This window comes from Lotus japonicus, chromosome 1 (genome assembly GCF_012489685.1).
Source record: "Lotus japonicus ecotype B-129 chromosome 1, LjGifu_v1.2".
In the NCBI taxonomy this organism is placed as follows: Eukaryota; Viridiplantae; Streptophyta; class Magnoliopsida; order Fabales; family Fabaceae; genus Lotus; species Lotus japonicus.
This window is the reverse complement of record NC_080041.1, coordinates 81,945,696-81,969,795: the sequence shown is the minus strand read 5'-3', so window position 1 is coordinate 81,969,795 and position 24,100 is coordinate 81,945,696. Positions and strand designations below refer to the sequence as shown.

At 37.6% G+C, this 24,100-nt stretch overlaps 4 protein-coding genes across 4 annotated transcripts; 3 read left to right on the top strand and 1 right to left on the bottom strand.

The window, feature by feature from the left end:
- Positions 1 to 4,473: 4,473 nt before the first annotated feature.
- Positions 4,474 to 5,181, bottom strand: LOC130748133 (uncharacterized). The gene has a single exon (XM_057601288.1). The coding sequence runs from the start codon at positions 5,179 to 5,181 to the stop codon at positions 4,474 to 4,476; it is 708 nt and encodes a 235-aa protein (XP_057457271.1).
- Positions 5,182 to 6,467: 1,286 nt separating this feature from the next.
- On the top strand, positions 6,468 to 10,828 carry LOC130720729 (GEM-like protein 1). Its single transcript, XM_057571423.1, has 4 exons — positions 6,468 to 6,965; positions 7,059 to 7,160; positions 7,282 to 7,553; positions 10,429 to 10,828. The coding sequence occupies exons 1-4, from the start codon at positions 6,689 to 6,691 to the stop codon at positions 10,600 to 10,602; spliced, it is 825 nt and encodes a 274-aa protein (XP_057427406.1). The 5' UTR covers positions 6,468 to 6,688; the 3' UTR covers positions 10,603 to 10,828.
- Positions 10,829 to 18,645: 7,817 nt separating this feature from the next.
- On the top strand, positions 18,646 to 19,329 carry LOC130732118 (uncharacterized). Its single transcript, XM_057584230.1, has one exon. The coding sequence runs from the start codon at positions 18,726 to 18,728 to the stop codon at positions 19,263 to 19,265; it is 540 nt and encodes a 179-aa protein (XP_057440213.1). The 5' UTR covers positions 18,646 to 18,725; the 3' UTR covers positions 19,266 to 19,329.
- Positions 19,330 to 20,716: 1,387 nt separating this feature from the next.
- Positions 20,717 to 22,747, top strand: LOC130748127 (uncharacterized). The gene is made up of 4 exons (XM_057601280.1): positions 20,717 to 20,872; positions 21,458 to 21,559; positions 21,648 to 21,971; positions 22,676 to 22,747. Exons 1-4 carry the CDS (start codon positions 20,717 to 20,719, stop codon positions 22,745 to 22,747), a joined length of 654 nt encoding a protein of 217 aa, XP_057457263.1.
- Positions 22,748 to 24,100: the final 1,353 nt, after the last annotated feature.

The following is a 24,100-nucleotide window of genomic DNA, read 5'->3' as shown; positions in this document are numbered from 1 at the left end:
ATCACAGTTCACCGCTATTTCGGACTCCCCGGGAGGAATCCAAGAAACCAGACGGGGCGGCATGATACGAGGAGGTTTGGACCAAACCTGAGAAAAGAGAGCCTTTTGGTCCATGATCGACCGGACTAGCACCTCATCCGACACTGTTGCATGATCAAAGCTGGCCTTGTTTCTTGCGGTCCAAATACCCCAAATCGCAGCAAGAGAAGTGAACTCAGCGTCAACCATAATTGTCTTAAACCAGTCTCGTGGTTCAGAGCAGCTAAAGGAAGCATGCCTCGGGCTAAGACCCAAGCGAAGCCAGATGCGGCGAGCGAAAAAACAGTCCCGCAGACAATGAAGGACAGTTTCTGGGTATAAATTACACCTTGGGCACAGCGGTGACGGGGACATATTCCGGCGAAAGCGAAGATCATTTACAGGAGGAGAATTATGGCAACAGAGCCAAAGTAAAAAGAGCACCTTGAAGGGCCCGTGCAAGCGCCAAACCCAGCTCCAATCCTCAGCAGTAGAAGGATTATTCCCGCCAGGATCCGACGCACGACGCGCAGCCAACAACCAATGGTACCCCTCCTTAGCTGAATACATACCAGAGATTGAGGAAGACCAAACAAAACAATCACGAACCTGACTATTGGTAGTACAGTCACGCTGCATAATCAACTCCTGGACATCAGCTGGCAGCTGCGTATAAAGAGCAGAGAAATCCCAGTGGTAGTCTATGATTACATCCCGCACAGTACCTTCGAGGTCATGAATATCCACAGCAGCAACCCGGTCACAAAGCTTGAAATTGCCAAGCCATTCTGTAAACCAGAGGGATGAAGCTCCATTCCCAATCTTGAAGGAGAAACCACTTTTAATAACATCTCTCGCTTTCTGAATTGATCGCCAAACCACAGACCCTCTCGTGCTTTGCATAGACAACAAATTCCCACGCGCACCATACTTCCCTCTAATCAAAGAAACCCAAGGTTTCGGCTCTTCCTGAATTAACTGCCAAACATTTTTCCCAAGAAGTGCAACATTATGGTCCCTAGCCTTGCGCAAACCCAAGCCACCCCAAATACTTGGCTGAGCAACAGCGTCCCAACTCACCAAGTGGATACCATGATTACCCGTCCCTTTCCAAATAAATCTTCGGATTGCGGCGTCGATATCATTACAAATTTTAGTCGGAACCCAAATATGCTGCATGCAGTAAGTAGACATAGATGACAAAACAGATTGAGCGAGAGTCACTCTACCTGCTCTATTAAGAATATTATGCTTCCAGGCAGCAACCCGAGCACTCACACTATCAACCATGAACTGAAAATCGCTATTAGTCGCCCTGCCGTTAAAGATTGGGAAACCTAAGTATTTTCCCATATCATTAGAGAACTGAATGCATGTGATGTCCGTTATCCTACCCTTCATGGCAGTAGATAAATTTCGCTGGCCCATGGCCTTGGATTTGCTCTCATTAATCCGGAGACCCGAAGCTTTGCAGAAGGAGGCTAAGATTGCTTTAACCATTGTGACTTGACTCAGAGAGGCCCTAGCAAACAGAAGAAGATCATCAGCAAAAAGGAGGTGGGAGAGTTGAAGACCAGAACCCCGAACTGTAACAGGCTTCCAACGACCATCTTGAACTGCTGCAGAGATAAGAGAGCTAAGCCTCTCCATACACAAAATAAAGAGATAAGGAGACAGAGGGTCACCTTGCCTCAACCCTCTTTTCGGGCTGAACCCCGGGAGCTTATCTCCATTCCACAACAAAGAAAGAGAGACATAGGTAATACAAAACATAATGATCCTGACACACTTCTCCGGAAAACCAAATTCCCTCAGAGTACACTCAAGAAATTTCCAATCTAGGCGATCATAAGCTTTCTCTAGATCCAATTTAAAAATAACATCACCCTCCCGCCGCTTGGTCTGCATCATAGAATGGACAACCTCCTGAAGAACAATAGCATTATCAGTAGTACTTCTGCCGGGAAGGAAACTACTCTGAAACGGGCTAATCAAGTCATTCAGAAAGGGGCGTAATCTGTTCACCAAAATTTTCGAAATGAGCTTGTGCATGACATTGCAAAGGCTGATCGGTCTAAATTCCTTGAAGGATGAGGGATTATCCCCTTTAGGGATCAACACAATAAGGGTCTCCGCAACAGTCGGGTCAAAACTTCCTTGCTCAAAGGCCTCACGCACAAACATAAACGCTGAATCACCAACAACCTCCCAGTATCTTTTGTAGAAGCAAGCCTGAAACCCATCTGGCCCTGGAGCTTTAAAAGATCCCATCTGGTGAATAGCTGAAGTGACTTCCTCCTTCGAGATCATTCGAACCAACTTCTCAATGCCCGTAGGAGACAAGGTAGGCAACTGGGGAGTGGAGATGCAGCTAGGATCTGTTTCATCACAAGTAGCAAACAAGTTAGTATAAAAACGTTGTGCCTCCTCCTTAAGACGTCCACTATCTGTACACCAGTTTCCGTCCGGCAAGTTCAGCCCTTGAATATGGTTTCGGCGACGTCGAATCACTGTTTGAGCATGAAAGAACGCTGTGTTCCGGTCCCCATACCTCACCCATTTCTCCCGGGATTTCTGGTACCATAACATCTCCTCCTGAGCCAAAATATCCTCCTGCTCCCTCCTAAGGTCCTGCAGCCGGAGGTAGAGAGCAGCGGAGTCAACTTGCTCAAGACGCAGTTGAATGTTTCTGATTCTGGCAGCTACCATGCGCTTCCGCTGGAAGATGTTGCCAAAAACATTTTTATTAAAAGAAATGGAGTCCTCCTGGACATGGCGAAGAGAGGACGTCAAAACTGGAATACCCTTGCTCCAAGCCTCAGACACAACCTTATGATATTGAGGGTGCTCCATCCATGCGGCCTCAAAACGAAAAGGCTTGTTAGACAACCCCTCGCGCCTTGGGCAACACCGTAACAGGAGGGGGCTATGGTCAGAGTGTTGGCGGGCAAGAACCTCCACCGAGCCATTAGGGAAACCAACACGCCAATCTAAATTAGCAAGGCCTCGATCTAAACGACGGTGCAACGGTAGCCGACCCTGAGCATGACGGTACCAGGTGAAGGAGAACCCAAAGGATCCAAGGTCCATCAAACCGCAAGCTTCATAATTATCTATAAAGGTTCGGGCTCTAGCTTGAGAGAAAGCTCCCCCTCGCTGTTCTGTTGCCATGGCAATGTCATTAAAATCACCAATCATCGCCCAAGGACCTGTTACATGATCAGATAAATCACGAAGATGATCCCACATCCCTTGTCGGAGGGAAGGAATGGGGCTAGCATAAACCCCAGTGCCAACCTAAGATGCTGTACCAGAGCTGAACCGAAGGCTAATTGCTTGAGGATGAGAAGCTACAATATCAACTTGCACAGGGAGGGAGAGGATGCCCAGCGCCAAACACCTCCAGCATGTCCATGAGCTTCTTCGACTGCTAAGGGTTTATACCCTAACCGCAGCCAAAAATTCGCCATACGCTGAAACTGAATATGAGTTTCAAAAATAAAACATATATCAGGTCTGGTTCGTTTCACCAGATCCTTCAAATTCCTCTTACAGGTTGCATTAGCTGCCCCCCGAACATTCCAGGATAAAATTGATAAGTTTGTTGTATCTAACATGACAAACAAGGAAAATCAAGTAACCCAGTAACCAGAAGGACTGAGTCGCTTGTAGTGACGTTCCTGAAGGCTCTGCTCGATCCCCAGGATCCACTTCTGTCTGCTTCAAGGAATCCTCAGCATTAGTATTAGCCAGTAGAAACAAATTGGGTTTTGACCCGTGCTCAGAAGAAGAGGATGCTCCCGTCCCAGGAGCAATAATAATTCCAACGTTAGCTGATGGGGTCCACGCTGCAGTCTGGAAAGCAGCAGCATCATCCGCTAAGGAAACACGCGCTGGACGCGCCTTAACTCCCACGTCAATCATGCGCCGTTTTTTCTCATTCTGTTTTTTAGTGGATGTGGGCCCATTATTATTCCCCACATTAAACACTCCAACATCTTTGGGTTCAAAATCCTTTCCCCCAAACCGCACACCCTTGATTTCCGCACCTGCTTTATGGCTTCCCTTGGAGTCAGCATGAATTCCCCCATGATTGGCACCATAATGTTGGGGCGGTTTCTTCTTTTTCTTTTTTACAATCATCCATTCACCAGATACTTCATGCATATCCTGATACGCCACGTCAGCAGTACTAATTCCTTCCTTAATCAGCGTTGGATCCTGACACGCTATGTCTGGCTGCTCCTGATTTATTGGAGTTTCCAAACCTGAAACGGAGGGGGTCTGTGGCGCTTGCCCTAGATCACCATGTGACGGTGCCGCCAGCGCCACCTTTGGTTCTGACTCCGCCATCACTGTGGCACTGCATTCCCTAGTTCTGTGGCCATAGCATCCGCATTTGGTACAGATAATGTGCAGCCCTTCATATTCAATCTTATACCAATAGCCTTCAAACTAGAGTTTGCCAACCACTGGTTCAGTGAGATCAATCTCCACACATATTCGTGCGAATCGTCCTCGTTCCGCTTTCAGAGTGTTAGTATCAACCTTGACAGGTGTTCCTATCACGTTGGCAATGGACAACAGAAAACTCTCATCATAGTAGACAACATTCAGTCCTGGTATACGAACCCAAGCCAAGGTCTTGGTGACCTTCGCTGCTGGTGAAACAAAATCCCGACTCCATGTCGAAACGGCTAGGTAGTGGTCAAATATCATCCACGGACCACCCTCCATCACCTTCTGCTTATCTTCCTCAAGATCAAACTTAACCAGATAAAACCCGTTGTCCACATCAAGAAGATCAAACTCCCCCGCCAGCCTCCAAATATTGCTTAATTTGGTCCTCATGGTGCGAAAGCCAAGTGTTTTCCCCAGCAAACTCACAACCAAGGACTCCTTCCATGGAGAATACATATTATCAGTCACCGATTTATCGAGGAAGACCTTTGGTAGCCTTTTGTTCCCTTGGGCGTATTCCACCTTCATCTTGCCAGTCTTCATGTAGTCTTCAACCTCCCTGGAAGCAGCCGTCTGGGCCCCTCCCATGAGCGTATCCCAGAAGGATGGGCCGCGAACCCCCTCCCCGTTATCCGGCGGTTTGGCTTGGCCATGGTCACACAAGCTCTCAGGCAGAGAGCGGTCTCCATAATCGATGTCCATTACGCAAACCCTTTTTTCAATTGATGTGTCTAATTCTTAGTGTCCGCCACTGAGCATGATAGTGTCTATCTTTTGACCAACATTTATTTAATTCATAAGATAGATGTTAAACATTTTCCTCTCATCCACATGATAAAATAAATTTGAGCATCATCTATCACATTATGACCATTATAACAAATTAAAATTTTATAAAATATATATGTGGTACAGGCCGGGCGACCCGAGTTTCAACCCGAACCAAGGTCGTGTACATCATTAGGCCAATTAGGCAATTGCCTAAGGACTCCCAATATATTTAAGGCCCCCCAAAAAATTAGTACATATAGAATATACTACTAAGACTTAAGAAATGTAATAAAATAATGAAAAATTAAGTAATATTAATGGCAACAGAGGAAATGCAACGTGAGAACTTAGAAGTGCAACTTTGGTAATTATTAGTAGTAGTATTTTGTATAACAAATTTACATTTTCCAACAAATAAGTAAATAAATATCCGTTATTTTTACATTCTCAAAATTGAAAAAATTAATTTGTGTTACTTATCATAGTTATTTTTTATGACTTATGTATCTATAGTATTATACAATGTTTTTCACATATTTCACTCATTATTTCTTCTCTAATTTTTTTTTTCCACGTTGAAGTGAATTATTAAATGAGATATTTGAATTTAAAGTGTAGCAAAATCTCACGTTGTTTTATTCATTATGTTCCTAGTTCTATTGTTCATAACTTATTTTACTGTATAAAACTCTGACAAATGATTTTGCATTTAAAAAACTAGAAGGTTAATATAAAAAATTGAAAATTGATATGATATATATGTCTCTTTAAAATTCTTGTCAAAATAAAATAACTTTAATATTTTCGCCTTAGGCCCCAAAATCTCTATACACGACCCTGACCCGAACCGATCCGAAGCCGAGTAACTCAATGATCAACCCAACCCGGTATCTTTTAATGATCGGGCCGGGTTCAACACGGCCATAAAGGCTTGGGCCGGGACGGGTTGGCGGGTAGGGCCGGGTCTTGTACACCCCTGCTATATAGCAACACTCATTTCCATTATGCTTTGTTTGGTTGGAGGGAGGGAAAAGGGAAAGCAAAGAAAACACGGAAATCGATGAGTGAATTTGAATAGAAGAAAAATTACTTCAATGCAACTTCTATAGTGTTTCCATAAAATATTTTAATTCCATAAAACAAACTATAATCCAAATTAACAAGCAACGTGTAGATTGATTGATATCCATTTGGAAAAGTCAAAGGAAACATAAACAGCCAGACCATTATTTTTTCCTTTGAAAAACAATGAACGGTGAGATCTAGAAAGATCGTTGAAGAGAAAGACAAAAGCCTTCTCTAACAGTCAAATCTCATTTGACGGTTTTCAAGAGAATCATCGATCGACCATTTCAATTCAATTCAACGAAGTGCCACCCACGTTTCATTTCAGTCCTCAATCATCACCACCGCTTCATCGGAGACGAAGATCACCAATATGAGCGGCGATCAACCACACCCCCAACCCCCCACCACCACCACTACCGCCACTACCACCACCCCCACCAAACCCCATGACTCTGATTCTCACTCCACTGAGTACGCTCCTTACCCCAAACTCGACCCCAACGACGTCGTTCCACCACCACCATCTCAACCCATCAACACTCCTTCTCCACTCGATGCACGCGGCGATGCCGCCACCACCATGCCGACAGAGTCCAATCCCTATGTTTCTCCCTCGCCGGTTCCCACCTCCAATTCTTCTGCTAAGAGTAACACTCACTTCTCTCTCTCTCTCTCTCTCTCTATTTATGATTTCCACCATGTTCATGAATCATGCTACTTATACAATTCTTGTTTGGCAGATACTTTGGATTCGGTGAAGGATGCTCTCGGAAGATGGGGTAAGAAAGCCGCTGAAGCTACCAAGAAGGCCGAAGATCTCGCCGGAAACATGTGGCAGCACTGTATGTATCTCAATTCTCTCCGTTGTTTCATTAATTTTGATCAAACTTCTAAGAGATTGAAATATAGTTTGCATTTTGATCCCCTTTTGTTGATTTTGCTGATGATGCCCTTTTGGAATAGTGAAAACGGGTCCTAGTTTTGCTGATGCTGCTGTGGGGAGGATTGCTCAGTCAACAAAAGTTCTTGCTGAAGGGGGCTATGAGAAGATATTTAGGCAAACTTTTCAGACTGTTCCGGAGGAGCAGCTTGTTAGAACTTATGCGTGCTACCTTTCAACCTCAGCTGGACCTGTGATGGGGGTTTTATATTTGTCGACTGCGAAGCTGGCGTTTTGTAGTGATAACCCGCTTTCTTACCAGACGGGTGAGGAGACTCAGTGGAGCTATTATAAGGTCAGCTTCAAGTTACTTGCTTGCTTGTTATTTCCTTCTGTTGTGAAATGCAATAAATATGTGTGATTTGTCGTGCATTCCTGATTCGGTAGATTGATTCGAGGCCATGATTTGTGAATAGCTTCATTTTTTGTGATTATTTCCTAATAGTAGATGTTTGTTATTATTTTTAGAGATGAGTTGAAATAATTTAAGTGCCGGGGTTGCTCACATTCCGAAACAGGATAATTTAATAAGACATAGGTCCGCTCCCGAGTTCCGCTATGTTTGTTTTTCTTGGAATTAAGGGTTACTTTTAAGTGCGGCAGTGATCTAACAGGCTTGCTGATATTGTTTGAAATTTTTAATAAAAACTCAAAATGTGTGTGATACATTTTTTGTTTTTGTTTTTGGAGGGTGAGGGATAACTTGTTAACACGTGGTACATGATAACTTCGGTTCTGGAATTCTAGTAGTTAGTAAGAAAACGAGTAGCTAATGATCTGTATGTTGAAATTGAGAATAAATGTTTTCTTCAGATTTTGATTAGGGATTACAATTATATAGTTTAGTGCTCTGTTTTTTAATTCTTATCAATGATGCAATTTGAGGAGATTAAACTGTTGCTAGTGAGGTATAATGATGATTTGTTTGTTTGGTTTTGCTGTTGGGACTTGGGAGCCTCGTGAAGAAAAAAGCTACGAAATGTAGTTTGTGAAGTTATCGTGCTGTAGATTGTGTGCTCACCGTCAATCCGAGCACTATATTTAAGGATTATTGTGTTATTTAGGACTTACTATATTACAAGATTCATAATTAAGAAAATGATAATTGATGTTGAGTCAAGGATGGTAATCATAACTATGTCAATTAGGGAGGCTACTCCATTGAGTCATTGACTGATAAACCTAGAATGCTGCTCTGACATAGTTTTAGATACTCTTTGAAGGACGAGAAATCTCAATATATGTTAAAGTCTGAATTACTCAAAGAACTTAAGGGGTATTTGTAACTCGTGCAATTCTAGTTAAATATGAAATTCTAGATAAATTTTAAAAATATCAAACCCTAATAAATTTAAAATTTTGGATAAGTAGTATTGAATGTAATATTCTAAAAAATATAATATCTGAAAATATAAAATCAGAATAACCTAATAATCCCTTCAAGGATTTGACTCCTAAACTGGGGGAGTCACTTCACAGAAAAATTATATTTATAGTCATTGATTGAAAAATTTGATAGGCCCTTAAAATACATGTATAAAAGGGGAGGAAAACAGATTGGGCCAAAGTCAACGGCCTGCTGGTTTATGAGAAGAACAAGAAGAATTAACAAAAATAGGATGGAGGTGGAAAACTAACTGTCAGGGAAGGGATAGAAAATCATAACCAAATAGGGACAGTTGAAGTGCATGTGAGAATGTGTGGGGATTCGGGAATCAGTGGAAGGGGAGGAATAACATTACAAGAGAGAGAGAGAGAGAGAGAGAGAGAGAGAGAGAGAGAGAAAGAGAGAGTATGGAAAAATTGGCTTAAGGGACTAAGGGCGTGAGGGATGGCTACAATTCCTGAGTCTTATTTACTTTTTCATTCTTGAGTGTTCTGTTCCCAGGGGAGTTTAGCTCAGTTGAGATGATAGAATACTTAAATTTCAACATTTTTGTAACCAAGCTTGATTTAAACTGTATCTCAAAGTCACAGCACTACAATTTGAAAATTCATTTTTATTTATAGGAGTTGAAGATTTTCTGTGGACTATCAAGTCCTTGATAGTATTATCATTCCTAGTCCCAGCCCTTGTCCCTGTCATAGAGGAATTATTGGATGAATTGGAGGGAGCTGCAATTTTCTCAAAGCTGGATTTGAAATCTAGGTGTCATCAAATCCGTATGAGGGAGTGTGACCTACATAACACTTAGAACCCATGAGAGACATTATGAATATTTGTCTTATTTGATGATGCCCTTTAGGTTAACACATGCCTCATCTACCCTGACATTAAAAAGAGATAGAGGGTGAAAAGGAGAGGGGACAGGGGAGTGTGGAAAATTTGGTGTGAAGCAGTTAGAGATAGGAGGGGTGGCTGCACTTCTTAATGCCAGTCTTATTTTCGTTTTCATTCTTGAGTAATCTGCTTCTAGGGAAGTTTTGCTCAATTGCAAGGAGCTTAGCTCCCTCATTTTCGTATAATAGAAAACTTAATTTTCAATTCAGAATACTATATAATTTGCATAGGTTGATTCCTTGTTTAAACTTTAAATCCTTACAATAATAAGGCTACCCTGAAGAAAACTTCAAGTCTTTTGCGAAGGGAAAAAACTGAAAGTCTTTTACGTACCTGCATCTAGTTGCTTTTCTTGGGATTGGTTGATTTGGTTCCTCTCAGGGTATAGCACTTGACATGGCATTGTGAAAATTTTGTTTTCTTTCTCTCTTGATAGACATTAAATAGGTGGGACTTCATCATAATTTATTTAACTCCTCAACAGAGATAGACATGAAAATATCACATGACAAAGTTGGGTGAAAATTTGACATGAAATAATCCGTTCATAACCTTTAACATGTTGAATGTTGTCAGCACTCATTCAGTTACATTCATTATTCTTTGGAGGTAATAAACAAATTAAATGCCTCCAAGAGTTATTTTCAATTCTTTAAGTTTTAGAGTTTTTAGACAGAACTCTATGTATGTAACCCTTAGGTAATTTGGTCTACAATTTTATTATTTAACTTAGTGAAGTTTATGATTTCTATTTTCTCATATAAATAGAAGATCCTAAGAAGATTGAACCCACACTTGTTTACTTGCCATTGTGATATTCCCTTATTTCACTAATTTCCCATTTTCAATCACATTTTTTCACATGTATACTTTCCTTCTCATGCAATAGGTGGTCATTCCATTGCATCAGCTGAGAGCGGTGAACCCTTCAATAAGCAGAACCAACCCATCAGAGAAGTATATACAGATTATCTCTGTTGACAACCATGAGTTTTGGTTTATGGGCTTTGTGCATTATGATAGTGCTGTTAAACATATTCAAGAACTATTGCAGCCTCAGTGACACACATGGGGTCGAAAAGCACCATGTAATATACCGAAGATGAGGTTTGTGTTGATAAACATGAAACGTTTTATATTCCTTTGCCAGTTTAGACGCCTAGTTTGTGGAGCTGTAAGGATATTATGATTGGAAGTTGAAACCCGTTCATTATTTACTGTGTATGTGCTCTACATGTGTGACTTCATATTACTTTCTAAATGTGAATGGCAATTGATTTGTTGTTTTAGTTGAACGAATATATACTATGCATTTACTCTTTGATCTATTAATTCTCCATTTTATTTTATCTATTCATATAAATCTCTTGGAGTTGGGCCTTGCGAAGTTGCAAGCATTGAAACATTGAGGAAAATCAGAACTCATGCCTTTTTCCTTCAACGTGAAGTTACACTGTTGTCAATCAAAGTGAACATGATCATGTTTTTTAAAAATATTGGGCATGTTATAAGAGTTTCACTGAATAACAGGGAAAAACGTTTTACAAAATCATCCAATTAGAAGCCATTTATCATGTCTTAGTTAAACTTGTAAAACGAAAAAGTTGTGATTGGATGCATGTGTAGAAGAATTCTTTACACAGTTAGTGCATATAAATTAAATTCATGCTATAATTTATGAATGCTAATTTGATGTTATAAGTTATTTATTGTTGTATTGATTATATATTATGTATAATTTTAGATTTATACAGGAAAAAAGTTAAACTAAAATAAATAAATAAAAAATCAATTCAATTCAGACCGCTTGGATGATAAAATGACTGACATGATTTGAGTATTGGTCTGAGCGAGAAATTATCAAAAATGTTCTCCAGGCCCATCTTTGTTGTTATTGAGCTATTGTCCAGATCAAGTAGGGTCATATTCCAGAAACGTAAGATTGTGTAGTCTATTTAGCCCTTTCTATTTGAAACCCACCAGGCCTCTCTGCATTATTAATTTTCTACAATCATAATCCTGAATGAGTAATGTTACATATACACTCACTTTCTCTTCCATCTCATTTTCACACATTTCTTTTTTATCTCTCTTTACATTTCCTGTCACATCACAAATCATGAGATATTCTCACACATTTTCTCTCTTAGACTATGTACAATGATTTTAAGATTCAACACTCTCCTTTTTCACTTTTTACACTCCACATCATATTCGCTCTCTTCCACCTAATAATTCAACACACATTCAACTTTAACTCATTACAATGATTTTGTTTAATAAAATTCAACACCCTACCCCACCACTTTTATTTCATATTCGTATTTTCTTTTATGTTTTTGTTTTTGTGATTATATATTAATAACAATTATCGAAAGGGTAATTGACAGAATTTTGGGTGTTAAAAGAGTTATTGTTGGGTTTATTTCACTAAAAAGATGTTTAGAGCTACAAACAAGAGTTTATTTGAGGCTAAATAGAAAAACTATAGGGAAAAATGTCGTTTTTTTTTCTGTATCCAAATCAAATAAATCAAGTTTCTATTTATAGACAAAAAGAAAATGACTAATTTTGGTGAAAAAAAATTTAATTTACTACAAAATAATTGACCCCAAATAATTATGATGAGATAAAAATCTGGAAATCACCACAACCAATGAGATTTTGTCAAGTGTATTAAGTGACCCCCACTTACTATTCATTCAACCAGTTGAATGTTTTCAACTAGTTGAATGTTCAACGGGTCATTCAACAGCCTCATTGCATTGGTTCAATTGTTGAAAATAAAATTCAATACCCTCATTTAAATGGTCTTACAAATCATTTCCATCTTATTTTTCTTTCTATCTCTCTCTTTCATTTTATCATATCACTTATCATATCACGCATTTCACTTTTTTCCTTCTTAAATTTTAAGAGGTGGAGAGGTGTGTACCAAACATTTTCTTAAATCATATCACTCATTTCTCTCTCATCTTTACCTTATCTTATAAGGTGGAGGTGGAATTGTTTTGTAAACTAAATATTATTCAATCCAGAACCTAGTCCAAGAAGAATTAAAACGACAACAATAATAGATACACACCTCGGTTTTTAAACACTTAATTTTCACATATTTTTGTTTCTATCTATCTCCCCTTAGAGCATCTCCAATCATAGTTGCTAGTTTGGTTGCTTAAAAACTATTTCGGTGGGTCCAGACTGACACTTAGGATTTAAGCAACCTAAGCAGAATTCGCTCCAACCACGGTTGCTTAGTTTACTTTTAGTTGAGTCCCATTATACCTCTTATATTTATATTATTTCAAGGTAATGACACTATACAAGTACATGAATGAAAGAGAAAATATGATTTTTTAGTCAAAAAGTAAGGAGAGAGAAAATAAGCAACCGTTGCTTAAATAAGCAACCGTTGCTTAAATTTAAGCAACCCAACTGCCACGTCATGTTGCTCCAGTAGTGCTCCAAAATAAGCAACGTTGCTTAAGTTGCCAACTGAATTTAAGTAGCCCCCATTGGAGATGCTCTTATCATCTATCACATCTCATACTTTCTTTCTCTTACTTTTTCTTTTCTTCCTATCTCTCTCTTCATTCCACCTCTTCCACTTTAAAAAGAGGTGTGTAAGTAATATTATTGTTAAAACGGATTTCAAACAACAAAAATGTATATAATCGTGTAGCCACATTTGCCCATCATCGTGCGGAATTACATTGTGAGAGTGTGTTTGGAAAATTACACTATATCCACATTTGTCCATAATCGTGTGAAATTGAAGTATGATTGCTTGTGAGCTATCAGTCTATCACATGCAATTCTATACACTACATGTGCGGACGAAATGTACACTCTCTCAATAAATACTTTCTCTTGAAACCTATTTTTATGTTGCGTTTGAAAGGGTAGAATTCAGTAAAGAAGAAAACACAAGTTCAAATAAATCAAGAGGTCTTATATAATGTTTAAAACACCAATATTTTTTAATTTCTCACTTTTTTAACTTTCTCTTTAACCAAACAATATAAAATTTATCTTATTTTGCATTCTCTTTTCTTTCTTTTCTTCTTCATTCTTTTCATTTTATTTTGTCGTATTTTTTTTACTAACAACCCAACATATCCTCATGGGGATCTAGTTTAACTAATACTTAGAACAAGTTCCTTATGGGCTTATGCCACTACAAAAAAAACGCTATTTAGGGGGTTATTTAGCGGGGGTTTTGATAACCTCCGCAAATGTGGATAATTTTTAATAGTTAAGGGGGGTTTTAATAACCCCCGCAATTTTTTTATTAATTAACCCTCTCACTCTCGCACTCTCACTCTTAGAACTCTCACTTCTCACTCTCGTTCTCGTTCTCTCTCGTTCTCAGTCTCGTTCGCCATGGAAGCTCACGATTTCAAGCGATTGCAACTTGATTTGCACCGATTTGCACCGATTTGCACCTATTGATCTCGTTTTTCACCGATTTCCACCGATTGCAACTTGATTTCCACCGATTTCAACCTCCACAGATTTCTACCACCGCACGCCGCCGTAGCAACAGCCTCCTCCACCGTCGGTATGACCTTGTTTTCCACCGATTTGATCTCGTTTTTCACCTTTGCTTTTCTTGGCTTCAAAAGCTGACTAACGGTTTCTTCTTCTTCATTCGCAGTTCTCTCTGCGATTTTCTCATGGATCCATCGCTCAGAGACTCAACAACCTCTACTCCGTCGCATGCTGCATTCTCTGGTTCCGATTTTTTCTTAATTAACCTATTCAGATTTCTAAATTAGGTTTTCATTAGTTGATTTGGGAAATTGGGTCTGGTTTGGTCTTCAAAATGCTGGTTTGCAAGTCAGATTAAGTGGTCTACACAGGACACTTTGTATTGTCATTCACTAACACAGTATGTAATGATCAAAACAAAACTATTCATATATGTAATGACCACGTGTAGGTAGATATGTATAATCAGTAGTAGACACAATTGGGTTTGGAGGGGAACACAAAGTCATAGAGTTTGTGCACTTAAAAAGCTTATACAATGACATGAGGTCGTTTTGTGCTTAAAAAGGGAACAAATCCATATGGTTTTGTGAATTAAATGAAAGAAATATAGATACTCTAAACAGTGTTTGCCAATTGTTATCTGGTTCTTTCTTTTTGCCAAACCATCAATTTTTAGGCATGTTAGGTTAGTCAATAATGCCCTTGAAGAGCTAATTAGACAGATAAAACTTGCACATACAAGAACTGTCAGCTAGTAAACAAATAAAATGCCTTGATTGTTGATAGAATGATATGCTTCTGAGGTTATGTAATAGAGATAACTTGCCTTGATTGTTGATAGAATAATATGCTAGAATAATATCATATCATGACTATGAGGTGCTTTTTATATTTTCTTGCTTTTTATAATCCAGCATATCATGATTTTGTTTGAGTAAACTTGTCCTTTAATTGTGCTGTTCGCTTCACTATTACATATCATTAGAAGCATATCATGAATGAAAATACATATTGAGATATGCAAGATCAGATAGTAAGGGGAATAAGAGAATATAATGCAACAAAAGTCAAAGAGAAAACAAATGATTTTGAATCTTCTAGCTATCTTCTCCTGCCTTGTTGGCTCCAAGTTATATTTCATGTCTCTTTCATTCTACATTAATTTCCAGCAGTCATAAGGATTCTTCCAAGAATTTAGAGGAGAGCTCATAGAAATTAATTTCACCCAAGGATCTGAGTCACTCTTATTATTTTAACAGAAATGCATCGCATTCAAGTCTGTGTGTTTAAAGAAAAGTCCTGCTCCTATGTTTGTCTTGTCTCCCTTACTGTTCATCTTAGTGTCCTATATGTTTGTAGCTTTTGGTTTCCCCATTTTACACTGTGAGAATGTAACATGCTGTTTGATTATCTCCTTTTTATGCTATCAACAGTGTATTTTGTAGCAGATGACCCTAACATTCAAACCTGGATGATTATCTCCTTTTTATGCTAAAGAAGAGCAAATCAATATATATCACTAAACTAGAGCAAATCCATGAGTTGTGTATTAGATTGATTGGTTGATTGGTTGGTTGTGTATTTGACCTTCCTCATTCGTTTCAGAGAAACAAGATTGATTGGTTGATTGGAGGCAAAACACAATCTACGAAACTGTGTATTAGATTGGCATCATCGTAAGTATTCAAATCTGAATCATAATGCAGTTTTGTGATTACATTATTCTCTTTGTCATTTTTGTAATCTGAGATTGTGTTGTTGTTTTGTTCTTTATAATGATGCCTTCTTCTTTAGCTTATCTTATGACATAAGTAATTATAGAAGTGTCTTGATAAACTTATATATACAATTAGCTTATGATATTATCCTATTATCCTATTTCCTCTTTAGCTTATCTTATGACATAAGTAATTATGGAAGTGTCATGATAAGCTCATATATACAATTAGCTTATGATATTATCCTATTATCCTATTTCCTCTTTAGCTTATCTTATGACATAAGTAATTATGGAAGTGTCTTTAGCTTATGATATTATCCTATAACTACCTAAAAGCGTCTTTTAGCTTATTTCTAAGTTAAATAAGCTTTCTCCTATATCACCTTGCTTTGTTTTCACTAACACGTGACACCAAAACTTTGTTTCTCAAGACTTTGAAGAATGTTGCAGTACCGGATGGTTACTCAAGTAACATCTCTAGATGTATTCATGAGGCAGAAAAAAAAATATTTGGGTTGAAGAGTCATGATTATCATATCATTATGGAACAATTGCTACCATTAGCAATTCGTAACTTGTTTCCAGACCACGTGACTGCAACCTTGGTGGAATTCTGTACAATTTTTAGAGTTCTTTGTGGTAAAAGCTTGAATCTTAAAGAACTTCAAATGCTTTGATACAATGATCAAGGTATAAGATATATGCATACATAACTTAAAATCTTTTAAATTTCATACTTATACATAATGTGAATTTCATACTGAGAAATGCTTGTTTTTTGGAAGACCCGATTTTCTTTTAGGACTACAGAAGGCATTGCAAGAAGATATTGCAAAATTAGCATGGGAAAGAAATGGGCTGCAAAAAGGCAGAGTTTGTGGGCACCAGTGAGTAATTCAGCCTTGAGTAGAGAGGAAATCATAAGTGATGTGCCGAATGGTATAGATAAAGATCAGTGGGCTCGTTTTATCCAATATCGTCTTAAACCATCAACACAGGTTTGATTTCGTTTGTTCAATTCATTGATTATATTTCTAGATAGTATACTACTTTGGAAATTTCTGCTTTGGTTTGATATTGTGCTGATCAGTTTTCTTTTTGTAGATTACATTGTGTTGATGTTTATGATTTTTCTAGATTGCTCGATTATCTGGCCAAATGAATGCCCCCCTGTTTGTTCTTGAATCTTGAGGATTTGCAGGCTAGGAGGGTTTGGGGTTGATACTGTTGTAGATTTTGTTATTTTATGATATGTCTATTTCACATACTGAAAATAACACATACTGAAAATGTTCAGTTAGTAATTGTGTCTGTGGTCATTTCAGATGGTGTGCCTATCTAGAAAAAGTATATTTCACATCGAGGTTTTCACATCGGTTGATGTCATAACCGATGTGAAAGGCAACGCGGTGGCAGTTTTGAAATTATGGTGAACTTTCTGAGACTTTTCACATCGGTTGGGATTAGGCCCGATGGGAAAAGTCATTTATTACATCGGTTTCTATATAACCCGATGTAAAAGGTCTAGGCGGTGGCAATTTTGAAATTTTAGTGAAGTACCTTTTCACATCGGTTGGGATTATGCCCGATGTGAAAAGTCTCTCACACAACAAAACCCCAACACGCACAAATCTCAGTTCACCAAAACCCCAACACGCACAAGTCTCTCGCCGCCGCAAGCAACTCAGTCTCTCGCCGCCGCTCTGGTCGTTGCTCGCCGCCGCTCTACTCGTGACTGGCCGCCGCTCCTGCTCGTGGCTCTTGATTCGCCGCCACTCCTGCTTCGTGGGTTTTGCCGATTAAGGAAGAAGATGGAAACCTAGCTTGTGGGTTTTGCCGATTCAGGAAGAAGATGGAAAACTAAGTTTGCTACAAGGTAAGTTTGCTGGAATTTGGGCTTCTCTGTAATCAGTTAACTACGTCCCTGCTTTAAGCTAATTTTCGTGTTCGTTGGTTGCTGAGATTTTTGCTGCAATTTTTCCCTAAACAACAGAAACGAGCAAGAAAAAGGGAAAAAATTGATTAAAATTCCAAAACTTAGGGTTTCGATTTTTGTTTGTTGGCGTGGAATCAATCTCAAATTCTGAATCCATTTCACGTTTTTGTGAAGTAGAAGCAACACGCACGCACGCCATTGCCCTGCGAGTTTCAACTATTAAGCATCGCGTTCTGCGTTTCCCTTTTCCTTCACCACTTTTGTTTGTCTCATCGGTGTTGCTGGTAAATTTTGCTTTCTATTGTTCTTTGGATTCGGTTAATTGCTTCATTTTAAAATCGTGTTTGGTTCTCTGTTTTGTATTCTGTTGTGTTTGGTTGAATTGGGGGTTACAGAAAGAAGACTCTGTTTTGGTAACGCATGATTGAGAATATAATCAATTATTATTGTTGTTGATAGTGCTTTCCTGAACTACTTTTGCTTCTTTTGTTTCCTGGCTTCCGAATCCTACTTTGTACACTGCCAATTTTATCTACACTGAATTGGGTTTTGCAAATTCAACATCGGAGTTATTATTGAATGAAATTGAGCATTTTCAGAATTCAGAGTGTTTGGAATCAACTACTTTTGCTTCTTCAATTAACTAGTTTTTTGTGTACACTGAACTACTTTTGCTTCTTCAATTAACTAGTTTTTTGTGATTTTCAGAGCAAGAACCCTCGTCTGCGAACTCTTCCAGCCACTCCAGCTCCGGCAAACTCTACCAGCCATTGCAAAACTCTTCCATCTTGCTGTAAGTTTGTTTTCACTTTAAAACTATTTTCTAAAACTGGCTCTGAATTCGTGAATCGCTTTTAAACTTATTTAATTTGAATGCTTGTTCATGTTCGATTTTCTTCAATTAATTTTTAGGTTGTCTTTAGTTTATGATTTGGAAAATGTTGATGAGTTTGGTTCTAGTGTCAATAATGTTAAGTTTGTATCTAGTTTATCACAATTCTCTAATTTAGTATGTGTTAATTTTCAGAACGTAGTTATGGATCGTAGTTGGATGAGAGCTAATCGATTAAGTGATGAGTTTGATAAAGGAGTGGTAGAATTTCTAGAATTTGCTGAAAAGAATCTTCCAAACAATAAGGGGCTTTTTCCATGTCCTTGTGTTTCTTGTGGGAATCGGGACCCAAAACTTACTAAGGCTGAAATAAGGGACCATCTAGCTTGGAAAGGGATTTGTCAAAATTATACGCGATGGATATGGCATGGTGAAGTAGTAACTCCAAGTGTATCACAAAGAGAGAAAGTATGTGTAGATACGGATGATCGGCTGGAAGACATGATACATGATATTGGAGAAGAATCATTCAAGAGAGCGCATGTGTATGATACTTTATGTAAAGACAAGGAAGAACCTTTGTACCCGGGATGCACAAACTTTACACGGTTGTCAGCTGTGTTAAGATTGTTTAATTTGAAGGCGAAAAATGGATGGAGTGATAAAAGTTTCACTGATTTGCTTGGATTGTTGAAAGAAATGCTTCCAGAAGGTAACACAAAGCCGAATCGAATTCATTTGTAGGCAAGGTTGCAGCCTAATGGGAATGATTGTAGATATTATGTGATGAAGAATATGCTTGACATTGTCTCTGCTAATATTACTAAGTATTGGAATGAGGTATTTTAATTTTATGATAAGTTAAATGTTTGTCTCTTAATTAGTTTATCTCACTGTTTGAGTTCTTCATCAAAATGTCACAAACCTTGTATTTTAACCCATTGTACAAATTGTAGGTATTCAATGATCCAACGGCATTAACAGAAGAAGAGTTGTATGATTTGCGAAACAGTTGGGCAACTTGTTTTCTAGAGTTGATTAAACCTTAGAATTTATCAGGTTTATGCCTAAACTGTCTGAAAAACCTTAGCTCTCTTTGTATTGTGCTTTTTTCTGCACCTGCATTTGTCTTTGCTGCACTTGATGCGTGCGTACGTACCTTGTTATACTCTAGTTTTTTATTCTCTTTTGTCTTTGTTTTGGCTATATGTTGCTTGTTGAGTTTGTTTAGCTGATATACTGATCATATCATTAGTTTGTTTATGCTAGATTGATTGAATTGCTGGGAATTTTGCTGATATGGACAGTAGATTGATGGAGAGATGATTGAATGGATTCATATGAGGCACTTTTTCTGCTGAATTGCGTGGCTCAGAATTTCAAGTGGTAGTGAATCTCTTTTTGTTGTATTGGATGCATTTAAGGCTTGGTAAAATTTGGGATAGGCAGTAACATTTGGGCAGTTTGTTGCCTTTGGATTAGTAGCTTTAGAGTTCTTACTATCTTATTGCTTTAGTAGTTCGAGACTTTACTACCTTAGTCTTTTCTTTAGCTTAGCTAGTTTATCTTTAGCTTAGCTAGTTTTGGTTACTTTGTATTTTGGCTTTGGACCGTTTCCTTGGTTTTTTCCAAAAAATATTTGGCAATGCATGATCAATTATTAATGATCAATGAATATTCAGCTCAAATTACTGTAAAAAAACTGGAAAAAAAAGGAAAAAAAAGGACATTTCACCTCGGTTAGAAAATCAGCTGATGTAAAATATGTATATAAAAAAAAAAAAAGAGTATTCACATCGGTTGCGAAAAGAACCGATGTGAAATGTCTAACTTTCCACATCGGTTATTTCCTACCAACCGATGTGAAATGTATACTTTTCACATCGGTTATTTGATTCGCCCGATGTGAAAAATTACTTTTCACATCGGTTGTACAACCGATGTGAAAAGGTGGTGACATACTACATCACCCTTACTTACATCGGTTATGAACCGATGTAAAAAGTGATTTTGGCCCGATGTTAAAAGTAGTTTTTCTAGTAGTGTATAAGATATATGCATACATAACTTAAAATCTTTTAAATTTCATACTTATACATAATGTGAATTTCATACTGAGAAATGCTTGTTTTTTGGAAGACCCGATTTTTTTTAGGACTACAGAAGGCATTGCAAGAAGATATTGCAAAATTAGCATGGGAAAGAAATGGGCTGCAAAAAGGCAGAGTTTGTGGGCACCAGTGAGTAATTCAGCCTTGAGTAGAGAGGAAATCATAAGTGATGTGCCGAATGGTATAGATAAAGATCAGTGGGCTCATTTTATCCAATATCGTCTTAAACCATCAACACAGGTTTGATTTCGTTTGTTCAATTCATTGATTATATTTCTAGATAGTATACTACTTTGGAAATTTCTGCTTTGGTTTGATATTGTGCTGATCAGTTTTCTTTTTGTAGATTACATTGTGTTGATGTTTATGATTTTTCTAGATTGCTCGATTATCTGGCCAAATGAATGCCCCCCTGTTTGTTCTTGAATCTTGAGGATTTGCAGGCTAGGAGGGTTTGGGGTTGATACTGTTGTAGATTTTGTTATTTTATGATATGTCTATTTCACATACTGAAAATAACACATACTGAAAATGTTCAGTTAGTAGTTGTGTCTGTGGTCATTTCAGATGGTGTGCCTATCTAGTACAATTATTGCTACTTTAATGAGTGTTATTTAGCTTAGTCTCATTATATAGCTCTTGTTTATTCCACAGGAACTTTGTAGAAAAAATAAAGAAAATCGAAGCAAACAAGTGATTCCACATACTGGTGGTTCTAAAGCTAACTCGAGAAGAAGACATGAGATAGTAATGACACTAACATATAAATTTCTACGCTTTATCAAACTTTTTAATTTGTATTTGAATTTAGTTTTTCTATGTTAGTTCCTGAAAACTGGGAAGCAACCAAGTCGTGCACAATTATACATCGAAACCCATAAAAGAAAGGATGGATCCTTTATCAATGATGCAGCAATGGGTGTAGTGGTAAGTTTGACTATGTTGTTTTCAATTATCATGCTATTGAAGATTTATCATGATAGTGTTTTAAATATTTACATTTTCCATGTTATAGGAACAAATTGAAGTGGGATTGACACAAAGCACTGTTGATGAGTCTCAAGTTTCTCCTTTTGATACTGTTGGTAGAGTGCTAGGGGTAGAGCGTCATGGGAGAGTGCGATGTATGGGTTTGGGAGCAGTTCCTACTAATACATTCAAGAACAGTGGACTTCGACTATCAAGTTTGAGCTTTTCTTCATCCGGTGCTACTTCATCTTCTTCTAGGCAGTGGCAAGAGAAGTGTACCAATTTAGAGAATGCATTTAAGGCCTACATGATAATGAAGGAAGGAAAGATCCCTGAAGAAATGGCTCAATTCTTTGCTCCTGAATCACATGTATGTGATTTTAAATTCTTAAGCATTATTTATGATTTTAGTTTGGCATGCTTGTTTGAATGGATTTGCACTGAGAAGTCTGTCAAAATTACAACTAGTAATACATATCAGAAGTCTGTCAAAATTCTCTTTTGTGCATGAAACTAACTTCTTTTCATCTAATGTCCTATCCCTTTCTCCCTCCCTCCCTCCCTCTCTCTCTCTCTCTCTCTCTCTCTCTCTCTCTCTCTCTCTCGTGACGCCTTATCTTTTTCTCTACTTCTGTTTTGACACAACAGGGTGGGGTCCAGTCCAGAGCCAATTCTGAATTTCCAAACAACCACTAATTTGCGGTTGTTCAGGATAGTGAGTGACTTTTGGCATTTAAATGCTTCTTTTTTTCTCAAAATTAACACTAATCTGCATGTTTAATCAGCTTATCTTTCTTCATAATCAATTGTAGAAACTAGAGACAGATTAAGCATGTTATGATTTAGATATTGTAGAGGACCAATGGTAACTGTGTATTAAGACTTTAGCTAATGAGTGGAACAATCAAGTCTTTGTTGCCTGGGAACACAACATATTTATGCAGGTTAAGTATAAGCATTGCTAATTAGTGTGTCTTGTTCTCTTATATGCAATGCTAATTAGTGTACTTCTTTTTATCACTCTTCTTATAAGTATTTTTATCATCTACTAAATATTTAAATTTATTATTTCAGGTAAATGATATTGGAAGTACATCCAACATACATTCGGATGAAAGCGGATCATACAATGCTAGCAACATGTAGTGCTATTTTATTTAGTGTTTTGTATTTTGGATATTGCAACTTAAGTTTCTCACCATGGATTTTATTTAGTGTTTTGTATTTTGGATATTGCAACTTAAGTTTCTCACTATGGATGTTTGTTTGGATTTGAATCTTTAAACTATATCACATTACATTAGTTATTTGCAATAGAGTTTTATTAATTCATATTATGTGCATTTAAATATTCAATAACTGTGTATTCAACAATTAAATGAGGTTAAAAATGTCCCTAGAATAAACTCTAGTAGCCAAGGAAGGTTTAAGGAGGTTTAAAACTATAAATAATCTCTTGCAATTAAGGGAGGTTGAAAACCCCTGTTAAAAAAAGCTTGTGGATAAGGGAGGTTTAAAACCCCCGCTAAAAACCCCCGCTAAATCCATATGCAGGTACCAGGGTTTGCTAAAAAATCCCGCTAATAATTTGTGGGGAGTGTAACTTCGGGATTTTTCAAAACCCCCACTAAGTAACTCGTGGGGGTTGAAAACCCCCGCTAAGTGCAAAAAAAAACCCCCACTAAATTACGTTTTTTTTGTAGTGTGCCTAACATACAACGTACCAAACACATGAATAATAATATAGTAATCCCTCCGTTTCAGAAAGTTTGTTGTTTTGCACAATTTTTCAATATCCTAAAATGTTTGTTGTTTTAGAAAATCAATGTATTTTTTGCTAATTTTTTCCACCTCTACCCTCATTTAATACATTTTCTCTCACTTATCACCTTTCATATTAACCAACCACAACTCTTCTCCATTAATTATATTCTTCTCTATCTAAGTATAATTTAATAGTTGCACATCATACTAGTAAAATTAAATAAGGTAATCTAGTTAAATTATGCTATCAATAATTATTTTCTTACTCTTTATGCCATAATCTTAAACTACAAACTTTATGAAACGGAGGAAGTACTTCTCAAAGCCACTAGAAAATAGATAAATAAATGCGCCAAATGCTTATGCTTCCGACTTCCAACTTCCAAGTCATGCAGCACCCCCAACTACACATTAATATGAAGATGCACGTTAACATAATAACATGGGATGAGACCTAGTAAGTCCACAACCACAGGTATGCTTTAGATTTTACTCCCTCCGTTTCTGATCTTTTGTTGTTTAAGGTTATGCACATTGTTTAAGAGTGCAATCATTGAAATATTTGTTGACATAAACACCCTTATTTAATGTTGAGTTAGAGTGAAGAAAGAGAATAGTAATTATTGGTTAAAAAACTTGTTATGATTTTGATTGGTGAAAATAAAAGGTGGTAGGTGAGAGATAGAGTATTAAATGAGGGTATACATGGAATAAATTGAGAAAAAATGCATTGAG

Coding starts and splice junctions, on each gene's coding strand:
- LOC130748127 (XM_057601280.1), top strand. CDS start 20,717: ATGGGAAAGAAATGGGCTGCAAAAAGGCAGAGTTTGTGGGCACCAGTG. Junction 20,873..21,457: donor GTCTTAAACCATCAACACAG/GTTTGATTTCGT, acceptor TTTCTATGTTAG/TTCCTGAAAACTGGGAAGCA. Junction 21,560..21,647: donor ATGCAGCAATGGGTGTAGTG/GTAAGTTTGACT, acceptor TCCATGTTATAG/GAACAAATTGAAGTGGGATT.
- LOC130748133 (XM_057601288.1), bottom strand. CDS start 5,181: ATGGACATCGATTATGGAGACCGCTCTCTGCCTGAGAGCTTGTGTGAC.
- LOC130732118 (XM_057584230.1), top strand. CDS start 18,726: ATGGATCGTAGTTGGATGAGAGCTAATCGATTAAGTGATGAGTTTGAT.
- LOC130720729 (XM_057571423.1), top strand. CDS start 6,689: ATGAGCGGCGATCAACCACACCCCCAACCCCCCACCACCACCACTACC. Junction 6,966..7,058: donor CTCCAATTCTTCTGCTAAGA/GTAACACTCACT, acceptor CTTGTTTGGCAG/ATACTTTGGATTCGGTGAAG. Junction 7,161..7,281: donor CGGAAACATGTGGCAGCACT/GTATGTATCTCA, acceptor CTTTTGGAATAG/TGAAAACGGGTCCTAGTTTT.